The sequence below is a fragment of the Aspergillus niger genome (genome assembly GCF_000002855.4).
Source record: "Aspergillus niger supercontig An04".
Lineage (NCBI taxonomy): Eukaryota > Fungi > Ascomycota > Eurotiomycetes > Eurotiales > Aspergillaceae > Aspergillus > Aspergillus niger.
The window spans coordinates 637,331-656,190 of NT_166539.1; the positions used below are offsets into that span (position 1 = coordinate 637,331).

General features: G+C 52.0%; 8 protein-coding genes across 8 annotated transcripts; 5 read left to right on the forward strand and 3 right to left on the reverse strand.

Annotated features, from left to right (window-relative positions):
• Positions 1-493: 493 nt before the first annotated feature.
• On the reverse strand, positions 494-1,440 carry An04g02470 (uncharacterized protein; the record flags this gene model as incomplete). The annotated part of the gene is made up of 5 exons (XM_001401578.3): positions 494-841; positions 905-1,096; positions 1,185-1,211; positions 1,272-1,291; positions 1,371-1,440. 5 exons carry the CDS (start codon positions 1,438-1,440, stop codon positions 494-496), a joined length of 657 nt encoding a protein of 218 aa, XP_001401615.1.
• Positions 1,441-2,021: 581 nt separating this feature from the next.
• An04g02480 (uncharacterized protein) lies at positions 2,022-4,249 on the forward strand (the record flags this gene model as incomplete). Its single annotated transcript, XM_059747370.1, has 4 exons — positions 2,022-2,229; positions 2,282-2,851; positions 2,909-4,017; positions 4,073-4,249. The coding sequence occupies 4 exons, from the start codon at positions 2,022-2,024 to the stop codon at positions 4,247-4,249; spliced, it is 2,064 nt and encodes a 687-aa protein (XP_059606899.1).
• Positions 4,250-4,984: 735 nt separating this feature from the next.
• Positions 4,985-6,767, forward strand: An04g02490 (uncharacterized protein; the record flags this gene model as incomplete). The annotated part of the gene is made up of 3 exons (XM_001401580.3): positions 4,985-5,077; positions 5,146-5,283; positions 5,364-6,767. The coding sequence occupies 3 exons, from the start codon at positions 4,985-4,987 to the stop codon at positions 6,765-6,767; spliced, it is 1,635 nt and encodes a 544-aa protein (XP_001401617.1).
• A 440-nt stretch (positions 6,768-7,207) lies between these two features.
• Positions 7,208-8,883, forward strand: An04g02500 (uncharacterized protein; the record flags this gene model as incomplete). Its single annotated transcript, XM_001401581.1, has 4 exons — positions 7,208-7,261; positions 7,342-7,781; positions 7,837-8,620; positions 8,686-8,883. 4 exons carry the CDS (start codon positions 7,208-7,210, stop codon positions 8,881-8,883), a joined length of 1,476 nt encoding a protein of 491 aa, XP_001401618.1.
• Positions 8,884-9,532: 649 nt separating this feature from the next.
• Positions 9,533-11,538, forward strand: An04g02510 (uncharacterized protein; the record flags this gene model as incomplete). Its single annotated transcript, XM_059747371.1, has 2 exons — positions 9,533-9,581; positions 9,653-11,538. The coding sequence occupies 2 exons, from the start codon at positions 9,533-9,535 to the stop codon at positions 11,536-11,538; spliced, it is 1,935 nt and encodes a 644-aa protein (XP_059606900.1).
• A 399-nt stretch (positions 11,539-11,937) lies between these two features.
• An04g02520 (uncharacterized protein) lies at positions 11,938-12,887 on the reverse strand (the record flags this gene model as incomplete). The annotated part of the gene is made up of 2 exons (XM_001401583.3): positions 11,938-12,575; positions 12,641-12,887. 2 exons carry the CDS (start codon positions 12,885-12,887, stop codon positions 11,938-11,940), a joined length of 885 nt encoding a protein of 294 aa, XP_001401620.3.
• Positions 12,888-13,393: 506 nt separating this feature from the next.
• Positions 13,394-16,103, reverse strand: An04g02530 (uncharacterized protein; the record flags this gene model as incomplete). Its single annotated transcript, XM_059747372.1, has 3 exons — positions 13,394-14,479; positions 14,542-15,742; positions 15,823-16,103. The coding sequence occupies 3 exons, from the start codon at positions 16,101-16,103 to the stop codon at positions 13,394-13,396; spliced, it is 2,568 nt and encodes an 855-aa protein (XP_059606901.1).
• A 444-nt stretch (positions 16,104-16,547) lies between these two features.
• An04g02540 (uncharacterized protein) lies at positions 16,548-18,638 on the forward strand (the record flags this gene model as incomplete). Its single annotated transcript, XM_059747373.1, has 7 exons — positions 16,548-16,699; positions 16,895-17,121; positions 17,188-17,994; positions 18,050-18,131; positions 18,271-18,370; positions 18,407-18,415; positions 18,540-18,638. The coding sequence occupies 7 exons, from the start codon at positions 16,548-16,550 to the stop codon at positions 18,636-18,638; spliced, it is 1,476 nt and encodes a 491-aa protein (XP_059606902.1).
• Between the last annotated feature and the right edge of the window lie 222 nt (positions 18,639-18,860).

The window sequence follows — 18,860 nt, forward strand, 5'->3', positions numbered from 1 at the left end:
AAGAGGAAGCAGAGACAGATAGAACAACGCGGAACAAAGAAATCATAGGTTCATCCCTGTCGCATAATGTCTAGACAGTCAAATCCAACCGTGCCAGTACAGTATAAAGCTCTCTCCCCACATCCAATGACGGTATTTGAAAAGTTTCGTCTTGTCAGATCAAGTCCAGTGAGAAAGACTGATTAAGATTGAACGGATCATCAAGTTCAAATCCGTAGGGATAACCGAATCCCCTGGGAAGCAAGAGACACCTATACGACGCCGATCGGCCAAAGTTGCAGTAATCACGGCACCATTAGAAAGCCATAAAACAGTCTTGTTCGAAGTCGCTGACGGGTTGCACACTGTTTGCCCAGCGTGCCGGTTCACATTCAAGCTAGAAGACACACGTCTCCTGCATCTAACAACAGACCATGCGAAAGGAGGAAAGGAAGAAAGGGGGATTAGATCGAAGAATCGACACACAACAGTTAGTACACGCCACTTGGAAAGCCTAGCAGTTGCAGGAACCGGCACCTTGGGTACCGGGTGCTTCTGGCCGCAGGTCAACACCAGGACGGGGAGTTGTGCGCAGGTTTCGAGGACCCGCCTGATCAAGAGGGAGTTTCTTCGCGATTGCTGTGAATAGTTCCTTAACGTTGGAGGAGGTCTTTGCAGATGTCTCAAAGAACAGAAGACCAGCTTCACGTGCATAGGCTTCGGCGTCAGCCGTAGGAATGGCTCTCTTGTCCGGGCTCTCCGTCACCAGATCGAGCTTGTTTCCTGCAAGGGCGATGACGATGTTCTCATTTGCCTGACGCTGCAATTCCTTCACCCACGACTTGGCCTTGTCCAGTGATGACTGCTCAACGTTACGACCAATTAGTTACTGTAGGAAAGGAATAGGTCGAGCCGGGAATCATACAGCCTGAGTGATATCGTACACAACGACCGCGCAGTTGGCGTTTCTGTAATACATGGGGGCCAGAGACTTGTATCTCTCCTGGCCGGCTGTATCCCATATCTCGAACTTAACCGTCGTGCTTTCGTCCAGGGAGATGGTTTGTGTGAGGAAGGCGGCGCCAATGGTCGACTCGCGGTAATCATCAAATTGATCCTTATGCAGTGTTAGTCCCAGTAAGTCAACCAAAAAAAACCGTCCTTTCGTAAGAAAAATTTCCGGAAATATCGACGAATTATCCCACCTTGACGAATCTCAGTACTAGCGAACTCTGTGGAGCCAGAAAGTCAGCGACCGCTATTTAGAACCCTGAAGATCACAAAATCCCAACCTTTCCGACCGCGGACTCTCCTAGAAAGGGCGAACGAAAACAACATGTCAGTACTTTTGTCGCACACTATAGTGGGGCCAATAACAGGGGGATACCAACCCAGCAATACAAGCTTGAACTGAGCGAACCTGGCCCCGGGACGGGCGCCTGCTGCGGCTCTGGAGGCCATAGTCGATGTGGTTTAAGGAGCAACTTTCACGAGGAAAAAAAGTCAAGAGAGAATGGCGCCCACGATACAAGCACAAAAGGGGGGGCTGGATGAGGTGGATAGCTCGAGATGGAGGGAGGAAACAAGTATTGGAGGCGGACTCGGGATGCTGGGAGGTTTGATGGCGGCCTGTCGGTGGTAGATGACGAAGGGATTCATTCAGCCACACCTGGCCCAAGCCGACTGGCCGCTCTGCGGGGCGGTGTGGCGCCCTGGCCGATTCCGTCCGCGCCAGCCTTGCTTATCACCACCAGCACATGCTGGCACAACGAGGTGCTGTGAGGTACCTCCGTCTCTCTTGCTCCCGAGCCTCCCTGGAGATCATCCCGGGGTTCCCTGAAATTACGTCTCTGCCTGTTGTTCATTCGTGCCTCTCACCTTCCGTTCCCTTTCACTTTCCCCCCCATCCTTCTTGCGCAATATGCGCTGAATTTTTTCTTACCACACTCTTTGACCCTCCCCTGAACTATACCTTGTTCTAGTATCTCTCCCTTCTTCCTTTTTAAGCTTCTTCGTCCCACATCGTGGGTAAACGCCCAACAATGGCTGCCTCCGTTCTTCCGTTTCGCGACATCAATTTGCACGCTGCCTCCTCTCATTATGCCTTCACTTCACCATCGTCCCCTAATGCCCCGACCCTTGTTGTCGAGCGTCCGACCGGCGACTTGCGGCTCAGTAACGGCACCCTCTCCGGAGCTAAGCGCATCTCCAGTATTGCAGGCATTCTGGGTATTATCAAACTGAAGCTCGGTGAGTCCCTGCAAATATACTGTCCTGTCCGTCATTATACTAATCTGTTTAGATAAATATATCATAGTTATCACCAAGGCCCTGCCCGTGGGGCGCCTACGCGGCCACATGGTCTATAAGGTTGCGGCGACCGAGTTCTTGCCCCTGCGTGAGCGCTCCCTGCACGACTATGATGAAGATACATATCTGGCACTGTTGAAGGAGCTGCTTCGTACAGGCCCAATGTACTTTTCCTACGCTCTGGATATCACCAATAGCTTCCAACGTCAGTCGCAAACCGACCCCAACCTTCCTATGTGGAAACGAGCCGACGATCGATTTTTCTGGAACCGTTTCATCCAGTCGGACTTGATAGACTTCAGCCTGGGAGAACATGATGTTACCGGGGTGCGCTACGGACCACAACCTGGAGTTGACCCATATATTCTGCCTGTTATGTTCGGAATGCTTCGTATCACGCCCGCGAAAGTCAAATCCACCTCTTTCACATTTGCTCTTATCACCAGGAGATCTAGGTACCGTGGTGGGACGAGGTATTTCTCCCGCGGTATCGACGATCAAGGCCACGTGTCCAACTACAATGAGACTGAGCAGATTGTTATCCTCAATGATGCGACGGGGGGTCTCTCTGGATTCTCTGGAGGCCAGTCTCTAGCAAAGGACAAATTGGATGGCTCAGCGCAGGACCTTCAGGTCATGGCGTTCGTGCAGACCAGAGGAAGCGTGCCCGTATACTGGGCCGAAGTCAACAACCTAAAGTACACACCGAAGCTGCAGGTCCGTGGGGTTGAAACCGCCGTGGATGCTGCTCGTAAGCATTTCGCTGAGCAGATTCGTGTCTATGGCGAAAATTACTTGGTCAACCTTGTGAACCAGAAAGGCAGGGAAGAGCGTGTCAAGACTGCCTACGAACAGCTGGTTCGCATTCTAGTGTCGTCCTCTACCGATAGCACCGAAGCGGATGAAATATCATCAGAGAAGGTGCACGCGGTGGAGCCCGGACTGAGGCAGAGGGAATTGGACCGACTCCACTACGTATATTTCGACTTCCACAATGAGACAAAGGGACTCAAGTGGCACCGTGCGGAGTTGCTGCTGGAACGGCTCATGGACGGTCTGACACGAGGTGGATATTTCCGTGGAGTAGAAAATCCGGGTGCTCCTGGTGGTCAATTGGATACACGCTCCGCGCAGTCCAGCGTCGTCCGGACGAATTGCATGGATTGTTTGGATCGTACGAACGTCGTTCAAAGTATGCTGGGACGTTGGGCTATAACACGCCAACTCGTTGATGCAGGGGTCTTACAACCTGGAGAAGCAGCGAACGACGACCGCGACTTTGAAAACCTATTCCGTAACATCTGGGCGGACAATGCAGATGTTGTGTCTAAGGCCTATTCCGGCACTGGAGCACTGAAGACCGATTTCACCCGGACTGGCGAGCGCACTCGCGCTGGTATGCTGCAAGACTTGAATAACTCCATCACACGATATGTACGGAACAACTTCATGGACGGCCCTCGCCAAGATGGGTTTGATGTCTTCCTGGGCACCTATCTTCCCCCCAACTCCACCCTGGGGAACATCCAGCTCTTCCTGGATCGTCGACCACTCATCATCCAGTCTGTTCCGTATATCTTTGCTGCCGGAGTCTTCTTGATCGCGGTAGCCGCTTGCACAAAACGCTTACCCGACTCCACCGTGTGGCCCCTGCGCTTATTTGTTCTTTTCTGGTTCATCGTCAGCGCCTGGTGTGCACGGTTTATCCTTGCTCATGGAATGCTCTATGTAAGACCTCCTATTGTCCTCCTCATTATGTCCACATACTGACCCGATGAAACAGGTAAATTGGCCGAAATTGAACACACCTACAGCTGGCTCTGAGGGGTATCAAGATGCGCTCATAAAGGCTCGCTCTGATCCTATAGTTGGCCAACTACTCCCTGCGAGGAGGCACCAGAGAGGCTATAGCAATGCCCGGCTGGTCTTCCTCGAGGAGGGCAAAACGAGGATCGAGTAATCTGTCTCGCCGTACTTTTTCATCCACTTCTTCAATAAAACTAAGCATGTTACATGGCCACTATGTGTTTCTGTACATTTAGTGTTACTTGTTCATTTGGCTTTAGATCCGTTTATGTTCTTGCTTCTTTCCCTCTTTCCTTTTACTATTATTTCATTTCTGTTTTGAAGCTCTACTCGGCCTCCATTTCTTATTATTACTCTTTATAGAAGTCGGTCGACCTTAATGTGATTAACACGCTGATGGTCGCACCATCGGCTGTTCAGGCCTTTTCACCCCCGCAAATTAAGTAGAGACCTAATAATCCAAACCAAGTTGACTCATTCCTAAGTATCTGCGGGCTACAAGTCAATCTGGGTTTCCGCTTCCGGCTTACACATCACATGATGGAGGGGTGGCTTCTTGCTCCCAGCTGTTAGCGGTAACCGGCCCATCCGTGCAGCTGTGCTGATGAAAATGGCAATAATGACCATTGACAATGACTTAACTATCAAAAATAATAGCGGGACGGCCCACAAAGAACCAGATCGGCCAAGTTGATTTGCCGGATAACTGGGTCGTTTTAAGGTAATCGGGCTTAGCGTCAGTACTGCCGGCAGAACAGCTGGAACTCCATAAGCCCAATTTGATCGGAGCAGAAGGTCTCTCACTCTATTCATTGGTACCGGTGTGGTAATCGACCTGCAACCCCTCAGTCTTTAGCAAGGCACGTGAGCGGGTTCTTACTCGACCCTCATGAGGGGCATACGAACATTTTCTCCCTTCTATAGGTCTTGCCAGCTGCGTCGACACTTCTCTTGTGCCACAGTCATGTCCCGCAATTATGAGGTACGCGCACCTCCGATCGGATGCCGATGACTCAATGACTGGAATACCATTCTAACAAAATAACGCAGGCTGCGATTGCGGCCCTCAATTCGCTGCAAACCAATTTTGCGGTGGTTGAGGAATTGAGGAAGTCGGTGTCTAGGAAAGATATGAACCTACGCTCCCTTCCAGAGACCGTAGAGTGGCTCCGACGCATTGGTTACCAGGTGGGTACCACCTTCCACAGCAGATTCATGAAGCCGTGAAGTCCTGTCTGTCATGACTAATATAGGATTCTCTTTTATAGCCTTCGGACCTGAACCAAATAAATCCTATCCACGTTGCCGGGACGAAGGGCAAAGGCTCGACATCGTCCTTCATCTCCTCCATTCTGTCCCAGTATACTCCGTCTGGATCCGCGGATGCCCCCTCGCGCAAGCTCAACAAGGTCGGACTTTACACCTCACCTCACCTGCGATTCGCCCGAGAACGTATCAAGATCGACAATGAGCCACTCTCCGAAGAGAAATTCGCCAAGTACTTCTTTGAGGTATGGGATAGACTCGAAGAGGCTGCCCAGAAGGCGGGCGAAGACCCGACAAGCCTACGAACCAAGCCGCAGTACTTCCGATACTTGACTTTAATGGCTTTCCACACCTACATTAGCGAAGGAGTAGATGCTGCGGTTATAGAGTGCGGTATTGGTGGGGAGTACGACTGCACAAATGTGATCGAAAAGCCAGCTGCGACTGCGATCACTAGTTTAGGCATTGACCACACTGCCATGCTCGGAAACACCATTGAAGAGATTGCTTGGCACAAAGGCGGCATTATAAAGCCTGGTACTAAAGGGTTCAGTGCGCCGCAGCCTCCAACCGCGGAGAAGGTTCTGTACGATCGTGCAGCGGAGAAAGGCACTCAGCTTGAGATAGTAAGAGGTCACCCCGAGCTTAGCACTACCGGAGACGTAAAGCTTGGTTTGGCTGGTGATTTCCAATATACAAATGCCGCTGTCGCCGTTGCCGCAGCTGCCGAATTCCTCAGGAAGGTCGGGGTCGAAGATGTTCCTTCCGACATCCTCTCGAAGCCTTTGCCGCTAACGTTCCGCAAAGGGCTGGAGTCTGCCCGGCTTGGAGGTCGCTGCGAAACGCGACATGAGAAAGATGTCACCTGGTACCTTGATGGAGGCCATACATTGGAAAGTATCAGGCTCGCTGGCCAGTGGTTCGCTTCCCAGGTGCAAGCCAACTCTTCATCTACTGCAGCCGCGAACAAGAAGCTGCGCGTTTTGATCTTCAACCAGCAGACTCGCGATAGCAATGCTCTCGCCGAGGCTTTACATGAGACCTTATCTGCAGCCTTGGGCGCGGAGCAGCCTTTCACTCATGCTCTCTTTTGCACCAATGTCACCTACAAGGATGCAGGCTATCGTCCTGACCTGGTTAGTATGAACACAAATGCGGATGACGTGCAGAGGCTACAGGTCCAGAAAAGTCTTGCTGAAAAGTGGCATTCGATTGATCCCCGCGCCGAGGTCAAGGTGTATGGTACTATCGAGGAAGCTGTAGACTTCGCTCGGGAACTGGCGACGAGAGAGAGGGGCCTTGTAGGGCAAGATGAGGCTCCTGTCATGACTTTTGTCACAGGTAGCTTACTCCTTGTGGGTGGGTTCTTGGATGTGATCGAGACGAAGCCCAGCCAGTACAACTGAGTGTGCTTCCCAATTCCTTCTACATTGTATTTGCAAGTGAAGTGATGATTTCTGCCTCACCATGAGGTTTCAACAACAATTCTGGTGATACCCACAAACCAAGGCTAGTGCCTTATTTGCATGACACTAGCCTTATTTGCATGATTAATGGTCCGATGATGTCGAGATAGCATTAGAAGGGGCGTCTGATCTCTTTCAACAAAGCTCTTATTATCTTGTGTATATACTAGTATCGATAAAAATCGCGAGACGGTGTTGTGGATCCAAACGAAGCTTCACTGTAGTGTTAGGGTGGCTGCCATTACCGCGGCAGTGCGAGTAAGCTCCCCTCCCCGCGCAGGAACGGCGGCAACGTGGGGCTGCTTAGAAAACCTTCCCGTGTCCACTTTGGTCCGAACCCCTCGAACTTCGATTCATTATTCCCGCTGCTACAAGCTGTGATGTCGGACCCTAAGGATAACAAGGGCAAGGCCCCTGAGGCGCCCAAAGCTGAAGTGAGTAGCTTCCGATTTGTTGACCTGAACTTCTCATGCCCCTCAATGTTTGGAGATCGTCTAACAAGCAGCTACTCTAGGATGCGCCAGGTAACAAGCTGTCCACCAAGGCAGTGGAGGCTCTGCTGGAGAGCAATGCCGCCCTGAAGAATGAGCTGGCCGGAATGGACAAGGACAAGGCTGCGGAGGCTCTACGGAAGATGGATATTGCTGAGCTGTTGACGGGTCTCGCTGTGGGTGGAAAGAACCAGAAGGACATGGCTTCGTACAAGTTCTGGCAGACACAGCCGGTGCCTCGTTTCGATGAGGCGGCCAACGATGCTGGTGGTCCCATCAAGATCATCGATCCTGAGAAGGTGTCCAAGACCCCCGATGCGCTGATCGAAGGTTTCGAGTGGGCAACATTGGACCTTACCAACGACGACGAACTCCAGGAACTGTGGGATTTGTTGACATACCATTATGTTGAGGACGACAATGCCATGTTCCGGTTCAGATATTCGAAGTCATTTTTGCACTGGTTGGTTTACGCGATCATGTTGTCGGCGCATGTTACTGACTGCAATGGGTTCCAGGGCTTTGATGTCTCCGGGCTGGAAGAAGGAATGGCACGTCGGTGTCCGCGCCAGCAAGTCAAAGAAATTGGTTGCTTCAATCTGCGGTGTCCCCACGGAGGTTCGCGTTCGTGATCAGAAGATCAAGGTGACGGAGATCAACTTCCTGTGCATCCACAAGAAGTTGCGCTCCAAGCGTTTGACTCCCGTCCTAATTAAAGAGATCACCCGTCGCTGCTATCTTAGCGGTATCTATCAAGCCGTTTACACTGCGGGTGTTGTTTTGCCGACACCTGTTAGCTCTTGCCGGTATTACCACCGCCCATTGGACTGGCTGAAGCTCTACGAAATTGGTTTCTCGCATCTCCCCCGTGGCTCCACCAAAGCACGCCAGATCACCAGGAACCACCTTCCTAGCACGACATCAACCCCTGGATTGCGCGTTATGGAGGCCAAGGATGTTGACGCCGTTCAGGATTTGCTGGAGCGGTATTCCAAGCGGTTCGCCTTGAACCAGGCCTTCACCCGCGAGGAAGTCGAGCATTGGTTGTTGCACAAGGAAGAGGCTGGAAAGGAGCAGGTGGTATGGTCTTATGTGGTCGAAGATGCCGAAACCCACAAAATCACCGACTTTGTCTCCTTCTACAACCTCGAGTCGACTGTGATTCAGCACCCCAAGCACGACAACGTCCGTGCCGCTTACCTATACTACTATGGCACGGAGACTGCCTTCACCCAGGATCAGAAGGCTCTTAAGGAGAGACTGCTCATGCTGATGAATGATGCTCTGGTTCTTGCGAAGAAGGTATGATCTATATCAGTTTCCCTTCGAGTGAGCTTTGACTTTGGTCCATACTGATTAATTCTTAGGCTAAATTCGATGTTTTCAACGCACTAACCCTGCACGACAACCCTCTGTTCTTGGAGCAGCTCAAATTCGGTGCAGGTGACGGTCAGCTTCACTACTACCTGTACAATTATCGGACGGCTCCGGTCCCTGGAGGTGTCAACGATAAGAACCTCCCTGATGAAAAGAAGATGGGTGGTGTTGGTATCGTCATGCTGTAGGGTCTGGCACTCTGTTGCAATCTTGACACATGTGAAACGTTCTTCTGCAGTATTTGTTCGCAATTAAGGGCGGCATTTGAGGGAGGAACTGTGGATACTTCTATCATGAATATAAATGATGTTAAAAGCTCCGTACCTCCCTAGCGATACTAGCAGCAGATGGGTGCCTGGATCTGCACCGAAAGTAGATTAGCTGTCTGACCCACTTGTGTCATGCCTCAGGTGCCAAGGCTGCCGGGCTGCCGCATGCGGGACTCGCCATCCCGTCATTAACCAAGCATCCCCCCCGACTTGTCCCTCTCCTGAAAATCAACAAGTCGTGTACCTTATTTCTTGCTTTCTCGGTGTTGATTAATTATTACAGTCCTTCTTGCCATTCCGGCCCATCTTGTTCCTCTGCGTGTCGGGGTTCCTTTCAGTAGTTGATGCACATTGATCGTCAGTCGTATACCTGAAGTGGGTTTACGTCGTCATCACTACGCGGCAACCAGCCTCAAGAATGATTGTACTGATTAAGCTAGACGAACGTGTCCTTTATTCTCCACGACTACTCTGCTGATTGGTAGCTAAATATCGGATCGCACATGGCACCATCTTGCTCAGGCTTTACCCGATAATCTTCTCAGCTCTTAGAACAGTATACGGCAAGATGGGACTGAGCCAGTCGACTGAGTATGGGGGCCAGACGTCCTCTTCAGGTTAGTAGTCGTTGCCGTCTTTCGTAATGGAGCCATAATATCCCATCACAATGATAAAGATGGCTCTTCAGAGAAAAGCAACCCTGTCTCTGACAAGACCTTAGAGGAGCTGAGCTACGTGCTTGCTGAACGGTTTGCAACTAAATGCTTCACTCCCTTGGAGTTGACTCATCTCAAAGACAACTTCTTTTCGCGTGCCATTGACCAAGGCGGCTTGAAGTACTGGAATGAGAAGACACTCTCGGATTTTCTAGGGATTCCGGATAGCAGTGAATCCCACTGTCCTCTGGATGCGGGCCCGGTGATCTTCCGTATGGTCTCGTACCTTGGGGCATTTCCCTTCCAGAACACGCTAGCTCCGAGTGTTCTAACGTTCGAAGCTATGGTGAAAGTCGTTGTTTTGCTGACTGAGCGATACGGGAAAGTCCTAAGACGAGCGCGCAGGGATAGGATACGGCTTCTTTTCGGAAGCCTTGCTGATGTTGGAAGGAAGAGTGTTGAACAGCACACTAATGGCGATGAAGTGAGCGAGGATGCTGATGCACCTGCGCCGAACTCTCATGTCCCAGGCTTTGCCATCGATGAGCCGGCCAACGATGATTATGAGGACGAGGAGGACGATGATCTAGCATTAGCTGCTTTGGAATCCTTGGATGCCATTGAGGTCTTCAAGCACGATTCACGTATGGACAGGGCTGTCTACGAAGCTCGGATATCTGCCGATACGCTCCGTCGACTCTTGATGCTTCTAATAGTCATCTCGCCCTTAAAGCCCCTTGAGCCCGTAAAAATTTACACATCCGATTTAACTGAAGAGCGCATGAAAGCAGTCCGGTCAGAAGCTGATGACATCATGGCAGCATTCAACCGTGAGCCTTCTGGTGGGATAAGCTATAAGGAATTTGCTCGGATTGTGACATCTTCGTTTCCGTATCTTTTCGATCCTCTGACACCGCTGTTCGAACATCTCCTCTTCAGCAGAAATCTGAACCTATCCCAAAAACGCAACAGGGCTGATTCTACGGCATCGGAGCCTGTCGAAGAAGAAGCCCCAGAAGATGATCTACCTTCACCTCCAACGATTACGCTTCCGGGTAGCTTTGAATCAGTGATACTTAACTCGAGCGTCATATCGCATCTGTCCTTCTTCCTTCCGTCATCCTCGGAAAGCCTAAACTTCCTCCGCGGCAATGTGCGCCTGCATCCAGTCTTCTCAACAGTCGCGCATGGCTCCTCTTTGACCTCCTTCTCGCACCACGTGCTCACCTGGTCCTCAGGCACTCTACTCGTGCTCGAGGGAACTGACCCAACCGGCGAAATGTTAACCATCGGCGCCTACCTACCACAACCATGGAAATCACCAAATTCCACCCAGTCCAGCTCCAAATTCTCCAATTCCGTTCTCCCATGTCTCTTCCAGCTCTCACCGAAACACCTACTCCTTCAAGGGAACCCCTCCTCAACCATCCAACAACAATCAAACATCCCGGCCGCATACTTCTCCACCAGCTCGGGAATCTCAATAGGTTGCCAGATTCCCCCTTCATCGCGCAGCAATCAAAAGCCCCCCACTCCGCACGGCGCAGGCAGCTTGACCATCGACGTTAGCCTCGAGACTGCCCAATTCCACGTCTCCCCCGTCGTCCGCAACGGCGTCTTCCTGCCCCCACCCCCAGGCTCTACTCCAGACACTACCGTCAAAACCACCATCGAGATTTATAACTTAGAAGTATGGGGTCTCGTTCCCGACCCTACAACCACGTCCGCAGAGGGCGGCAAAAGTGCCGTTGAACTTCAACAGGCGAAATGGGACTTTGAAGCTCAGGAGGCTGAACGGAGACGCAGTGTGAATCTGAAGACTGGAGGCAGTGCCGCGGAGGAAAGCGCCAGATGGTTATTGGAAACCGCCGGGTTGATCGGGGATGGTGCAGGGCGACGTGCCGGCGGGAGTGTCTGATTATAGAAACGGATAAAAAAAATTGGGTCTGAGAATATGATAGTATTGTTTCCTAATGAGACTCTGTTGTTGTGCGTTACACTTCTAATTCATTGATATGTGTAGTCGTTTCAAATATCCCAAATGTAGCGATACTGTATGCGAGGTATGAGGATGAGACAGTATCTATTAAAGAAACATGTTCTGACGAGTTCCTGCTCTTGAAATCTATACTTCTAAAGTATCATTTTGGCTCGTGACACTTTGTAGCTGATTCAATTCCATTCTATACCCTCATTTTTACACCCGCCTGCGTACTTCCCCTACATCTATCCAAATCTGATTTCAAACCAGATCAGTCATCTCGTTACTTCCCACCTTTCCCCCCATCTCCCATCCCAGCATCATGATGGAAACCCCTCACACAAAACTCGCAACCCAAACATCCATACTCCTAACCCCCTTCCTCCCCCCCTCCACACCCTTCAAACTCGTCTCACACGCATCCCTCGCAGCCAACACCACCGCCCTCTCCCTCTCATCCCCCACAACCCTCCTCACCTCCTCCTCAAACTCCCCATCAAGACAAGCCGCCACCTCCCAGCTCCCATCCAACAACCCCTCCCCAGCCTCCACATACTCCTCCCTCTCCACCTTCCACCCCGCCTCCACCGCCAACTCCGTTAGCCTCTTCGGCCCCAACACCGTCCGCACATTCGAGTCGCTACTATCCCCGGGCTTCCGACATTCCAGCGCCGCCTGCGCAAGCGCAGCTAGCACGTGAGGCTGCGCGGACGGGTGCGTAGCTACTAATGCCCACTCGGCTAGAAGGAGCCGTTTACTGTGCTGCCTCACGGCACGGAACGTGGAGAGAATGAGGGACGGGGCGGAGAAATACCAGAGGCTGTGGACGAGGATTGTAGCGTCGAATGTCATACTGGATGATGGGGGTAGGGAAGTGAGGTAGGTTAGTGGGGATTGTTGGATCCAGCTGATGCGGCTGCCCAGGGGGGATTGGGAAATGTGGGATTGGGCCTGGGCGAGAGTGTAAGGGGATCCTGGGAGATAAGAGATAGATGTTAGTTTGTAGGGTAGAGTGAGGAGGAGGAGGGGATAGGCTCACCGTAGTCAAGATCTGCTGGGTCGACTGCTACTACGCTCCCCTGATCGCCTACGGCGGAGGCGAGGACGGTTGTGCAGTCACCTTGGCCGCATCCTAATTCTAGGACTTCGGAGCCGGTGGGGATGGTCCAGTGTTGAAGCAGGGTTAGGCGGTGGAGGGTTTGCGAGTGTTGGATGTTGAAGTTAATGGGATCGTGGAGGGAGATGCGCGCGATAGAGGCGGCGGAGGCGGCGAGTTGGGTGGACATGTTGTTGTTTTCAATTTGCTCAATCAGTGTGCTGGTGGCTTGGTGGAGTTGGGCGTAGCTAGGCGATGGGATTTGAGACTATTATAGTCTTTATCATATGATACGAGTTAGCTACTGGGGAGCTGCGGATGGTGACATCTTATCCGAGGATTAGCATGGGAGTAAGCTGACACACAATCATCCCCACATTTTATATTGCTTGACTCATAAAGCCGGCTTGATCTTTGAAATCAGACATGTCCTTATCGTACTGATTGGTGCTGCCTGGAAATGAGTCAACGTGTAGGTCTAATTGCATGTGCGAAGAATCATTAGCGCAGTTGATAGTCAGAGTATGGGTAGGCTTGGTACTTTGATAGTGAAGTAGGAAGGAGAGTGATGTTCGCAGCTGATAGCAGTGCTAGAGCGAAGAAATACTATCATGATATTCAAGCATACACAGAATGCATTACTCATACATATTCTAGGTACTCAAACCTATGTACTGTAAACCTATCTATCAAGCATCACGCCCCCATAGGTGGAAGTCCCGTAGGCGGACCATAGAAATCCTTGAGTTCCTCTTCCTCCTCCTCTTCCACAGGTTTCTCGATATTCTCATCCCCTGATTCCTCGTCCACCGTCTTACTCCGAGACTGCAGCCTCCCACGCGCAGCTGGGACCGGAGTCCCGGTTTTCTTGCCACTATCTTCTAACTCAGGGGCGGGCTTGTTATCGTCTGGCTCTTCCCGGGGCAGACGGTATGCCAGAAATCCCTCAGGGGCGCGTTCCGCTCGGTCCATGATCTCATTCATGTATTTGCGTACTTCGTCGGGGGGTTTCACGACACGGCCTAGAGGTTCGAGGACTTTGGGGTTGTTGGTGAAGATGCGGAATGTTACAGGTTGGTAGTATTCCTTTAGATTGGAGTCTTTGGCCTTCTCTTTCTCCTTGTTCTCCTTCTCTTTGTCATTGTCCTTGTCCTTGTCTTTGGTGTCTGCCTTCTTGTCGTTCGAGCCGTCTTTATCGGCGGAGGGCTTATTAGGTGTTCCGGATGCTTCAGCCTTCTGATCAGCTTGGGTGTTGCTGGCTGGTGTCTTAGAGCCGTCCGGCTTAGGTTCGGTAGCCGAAGGCTCAGGTTTATCATTGGACTTCTCCTGCGGCTTGTCTTTTTCTTTATCGTCTGCTTTCCCCTTATCCTTGTCGGCCTCGCTGACTTTCTCCTTGTTCTTGTCCGCTTTCTTCGACTTGGACTTGGATGCCTTGCCTTTAGCCCTTGGGTTGGCCGTCTCAGTAGCTGACTCTAAGGGAAACGTTGCGTTTGGATCTACCTTCCTCACGAGCAGGAATGAGGCAAGCACAGTATTTCCTCCAGGGAGCCATTCCAAGATTGTGTACTCAGGAAATAGGTATCGGTCACCAGAGCCTGCATGTCCAGATGTGCTGCTTCCATATGGGGTCAGCGGTGATGTAAATTCAAAGACCACAGACTTGTAGTTCTGTCTCGGAGGGGGCGGTGGCGGAGCTGGGCGATAATATGGTGCTGGCGACCCGTACTGCGGAGGTCGGGATTGTATAGCAGGTGGATGGCTTTGATACGGAGGCTGCTGATACTGTGGATGTGGAGGCCCTGGCCGCGGCGTGGCTGCTGCTGGGGGGGTGGCATGGGTCGTACAGCTGGGCTTGCCTGTTTTTGCGGATCCGGGGTAGAAATTGGAGCCGGCGCCACACTGGGACTCGATACCGGCTGAGACGGGGGCTGGCCTGCCGCCGCCACGCCAGGTTCTTGTTTGATGACAACCTGAGGGGCTGGCTTAGGTGCCTGTGGAGTAGGGGTCTGTGGCGGCTGTGGGGCGTTCGAGTTGGGGGGAGGGTGGGTAGGGGCGGCAGACGGTGATGGTTTGGGGACTTGCACCTCGACACGCGGCGTGGACTGTGGTTGCGCCTGCCCTTGCGGGGTCTGCTGAGGGGTTTGTTGACCTGACTGCGGGGGAGGCTTTTGTGCAGAGGGAGGTTGTTGCGGAGGTTGCGAAGGTTGCGGCGTTTGCTGAGGCTGAGGCTGGGGCTGTTGTGATGGGTGTTGTGATGGGGGTTGTGACGGACGAGGGTGAGGATGAGAGGGGGTGGAAGGCTGAACTTGTCGCTGCTGTTGCTGCTGTTGCTGCTGCTGCTGTAGCCGTTGTTGCTGTTGTTCCCTTGCGCGAATGATGGCGTTCAGTTCGTCAATATGCGCCTGGAAAGCGCGGAGTTGCTCTTGGGATGCTTTGCTCGAAGCCACGACACGCATCAACGCTTTGAGCTCGGGATCGGACGCAGCTCGTGTTGCAAGCATCTGAATGACAGGGTCTGGGCTAGGCTTCGGCGGTTGGGCAGTCTGGGGGTGCTGAGAAGGCGATGGTCTTTGCGCAGACTGAGGGCCCGGGGGACGATGGGGTGGCTGACTTGGAGTCCGAGCAGGATGTGAAGGGGGTGGGTGGCTTCCAGGAGTGTAGCCTGGTTGAGGTGTTCCTGGGGTCGCCGGAGAGCCTTGAGGAGGGTGTTGCCGTGCATGCTGGGGCGGGGCAGGGGAGTGAGGATAGGGGTGGTATTGTTGGAAGTTGTTCGGATGTCCATAATGGACCATCGGGCGTTGAGGGGTGGTGTATTGGATCGGCGGCGGCGCGTTGGGATCTTTGACAGTGTACAGCATCGCGTCGAACAGATGAGGTCCGACAACGATGTTGCAAGCTCCAACCTTTGACATGGTCTCCTTGGGCGGATTCTTCCCTTCAATCTGTTCCCTCTTGGTCTTCTTGGGTTTGGTCCAGTATCTCTCCAAGATGCCGTCGCTTAGCCATTTCTTCTTCGATCGTTCCAGGGATGCTAGCAGAATCGCACTGTTGCTGATCAGCAACTGACTTTCTAAGTATAGACGAGGATACACCCTCTGCGCATAGAATTAGGAGGGCACGCGTACCTTTCCGCATACGACTGATACTCTTTCTCCGCAAGATTGGTCGGTTGCGGCGTGGCCGTAGTCGGAAGAGGCTCTCCATCCTTTATCTTTGTAGGCAAAGGGGGTTCGGTAGGTTCCGGTGGTGGCGGTGGAGGAGGAGGCGAAGGAGCGACGACCGGTGTAGACCCCTTCTTCTTCGAAGACTGAGGTTGAGGAGATGGTCGAGACGGAGCTTCGGAGGCTCGTCGCTTCGCCGCGGGTTCGCGACGTTCGCGGGCGGGGAGTTTGCGTTTTTCGGCCATGCTGGGTTGGAAAGAATTATTGACGAGCAGTTACACGCCAATCAGTAAGCCAACTGATTGAGTCAGCGGACATTTCGCAGCCTCCGGACCAGACTGGATGATGGAAAGGGATGAGAGTTGCGGAGGAGGAAAAAAGGCGGCGGAGAAAGTGAAGTTGGAGGCAGAAGCTGGATCGGGCAATTCCACCGCCGAGCCTCAGCATCCCCGGCCTTAATCCTCCGCATCTTTTAGTTATTCACCGTTCCTGCCTCTAGCCAGGTCGCATTGGTAGCATCCAGGTGTGAATAATCTGATTTATTCGCGTTTTCGCTATGAAATATTGTTGAACAGTCGCAACCCCAGGTTTACTTATAGCAATTGGTATACGGAGCATACGGCGGCTCTTCAAAGTAAGGGTTCCCGAGACATCTCGACTTGCAGTTCGCTTTTATTTCTACCTTCATAATGGCTAAACTATGTACTGCTTACTGTAGGCCCATAGCCGCCATGGTTGAGCTTCAACCCATCTTCAAGAAGGCCTACTGGGCCCTGGCAGCCGGTGGGATCTTCTATGCGATATTCGTCTGTGCCATGACGTACCCCGTAGTCCAAAGATTGTACGTTGGCTCAGTTAAAAGCTCGGATCGATGTTTGAAACGAGGACAATGGTTAACATGCTGCCTGCTCGTATCAGTGCCCTCTATGTGAATAAGATCAATCCCACTGCGTGGCAGGATGTGAACCTGGTTGAATCATTCGGCTTTCTTAGTATGTTAGACTATCTCAGTCCACCAACCTAATCATGCTCGAAGGACAAGCTCATTAACTGCAACCAAAGAAACACAGGTGCAGCCATTCAAACTCGTAACTCCCGATAACGAGACACTCTATGGATGGCATCTCCTGCCCCTGCAGCTCTGCCACGAGCATGAAGAGGAGCTAAATGCAAACGAACCAGACGGACCAGCAGACGATTACACCAAAACCACTGCATTCAAGCTACTCAAAAATGACCCGAATGCCAGGGTGGTAGTTAGCTGTAAGTAAACTCGCCGCACATGAAGTATAGCGACACACGACACCATTTACTGAGATCCAACACCAGTCCACGGCAACGCCGCCCATCTCGCATCCGCCCAGCGACCAGACATCTATCGGCAAGTCCTGGGACTCTCAACCCCCCAGAACCCCGTCCATGTCTTTGCCATTGACTACCGCGGATTCGGTCTCTCAACTGGCTCTCCTACAGAAGAGGGCCTAATCACGGACGGAGTATCGCTGCTCAACTACCTCACCTCCAACCCACTGAACATCTCACCATCACGCATCGTAATCATGGGTCAGAGCCTAGGAACCGCCGTAAGCGCAGCAGTCGCAGAGCGCTTCGCATTCGGGTCCCCAGACCCCACTGCTATCCAGCCAGCACTAAAGAACCCGGAGCCCTTCGCTGGTGTTATCCTGCTTGCATCCTTCAGCAACGTCCCAAGCTTGATCGATTCCTACAGTTTGAAAGGAATCACACCTCCGATGCTCTCCTTGCTAGCTAACTACCCACGGGTACACAACTGGGCCAAGAGCCACATCGTTGATCGCTGGGATACCGCCGGTAGAGTCGCACGTCTGTCCGGCGTGAACACTACTATAGTCAAAGACGACCCTAACCCCGCTTACGCAAATAAAGGTCTCGACCTCTTCATCATCCATGCAGCAAACGACGTCGAGATACCCTGGCAGGAGGGCCGGCGCGTCTGGGTCGCCGCCACGGGCGAGGACATCCCCGGTGCCCCTGGCAGGATAGTCCACGAACGGAAGGACTCTAACGGACCAAACGAAGTGCAGATCTGGGAGAATCAATCGACGAAGGACAATGCAGTTGTTAAGCGTGTTAGATGGGAACGCGTTAGCCATGGTGGTATGTCGATAGAACCCCTACCACATCCAACCCAGCAAGTAATACTTGACCAAAGAGGCTAACGATGAATTACAAGGCCACAACCGCGTCGCAACCTTCTCCGTCGCCGCTCTTTCAGTGATGAGGGCCTTTGAGAAGTAAATGCCAGGCCACCACATCTTGTCAGCAACGTCACCTAGACTAGACTATTATTAGACACTACAGGCTAAATGCAAACTGGGCCTTCCACATGGCTTGTAGCCTCAAATTCGGGTAGCCAATAGAAACCTCGAAAAGAGCGAGATGTCAAAGGAATCGCGAAAATCCACTTATAAGGCAGGCCAATCAAGAGGGAGTCTGGGGACGCGTCGACGCGGCTGAAGAGTCTGTATTCACTGTAAGTTGTTCTAGAGCTTGTGGTTGTGTTCTATAGAGGTACTGTGTGAGTCGTTTGCATGTGAATGTGGGTTCCATGTTTTGTATGAATCGGTATATTAGTGCTTGGTTTGGGGTTATATACCGCTATGATTGCCTGCGGTTGAATGAAGGTCGCACATGAGTACTAGTACGAGCAGGGTATGGAGGATCCAATTCCAGTGGTTCAATATTATGAAATGTTTTGGACGCTTGTGCTCTTGTCAGAGAGGACCAAAGAAGCGCAGTGATTGTGAGATATCAAAATAAAGACCATCAGTTTAACTGTATGGAGTACTAATGGGTCACCCGAACGTGAGTTAGTTGAACCCCGTTCATTTCATGCTCCAGGAGATTCTCTATAGCCCAATATATGCTTATGATTTGAATATATGAGAGGAGATAACGACCATCAGGTCAAATATGTACAGTCTGAACGAGATGAGCTGTCTCGAGATGGACGACCGGGTATC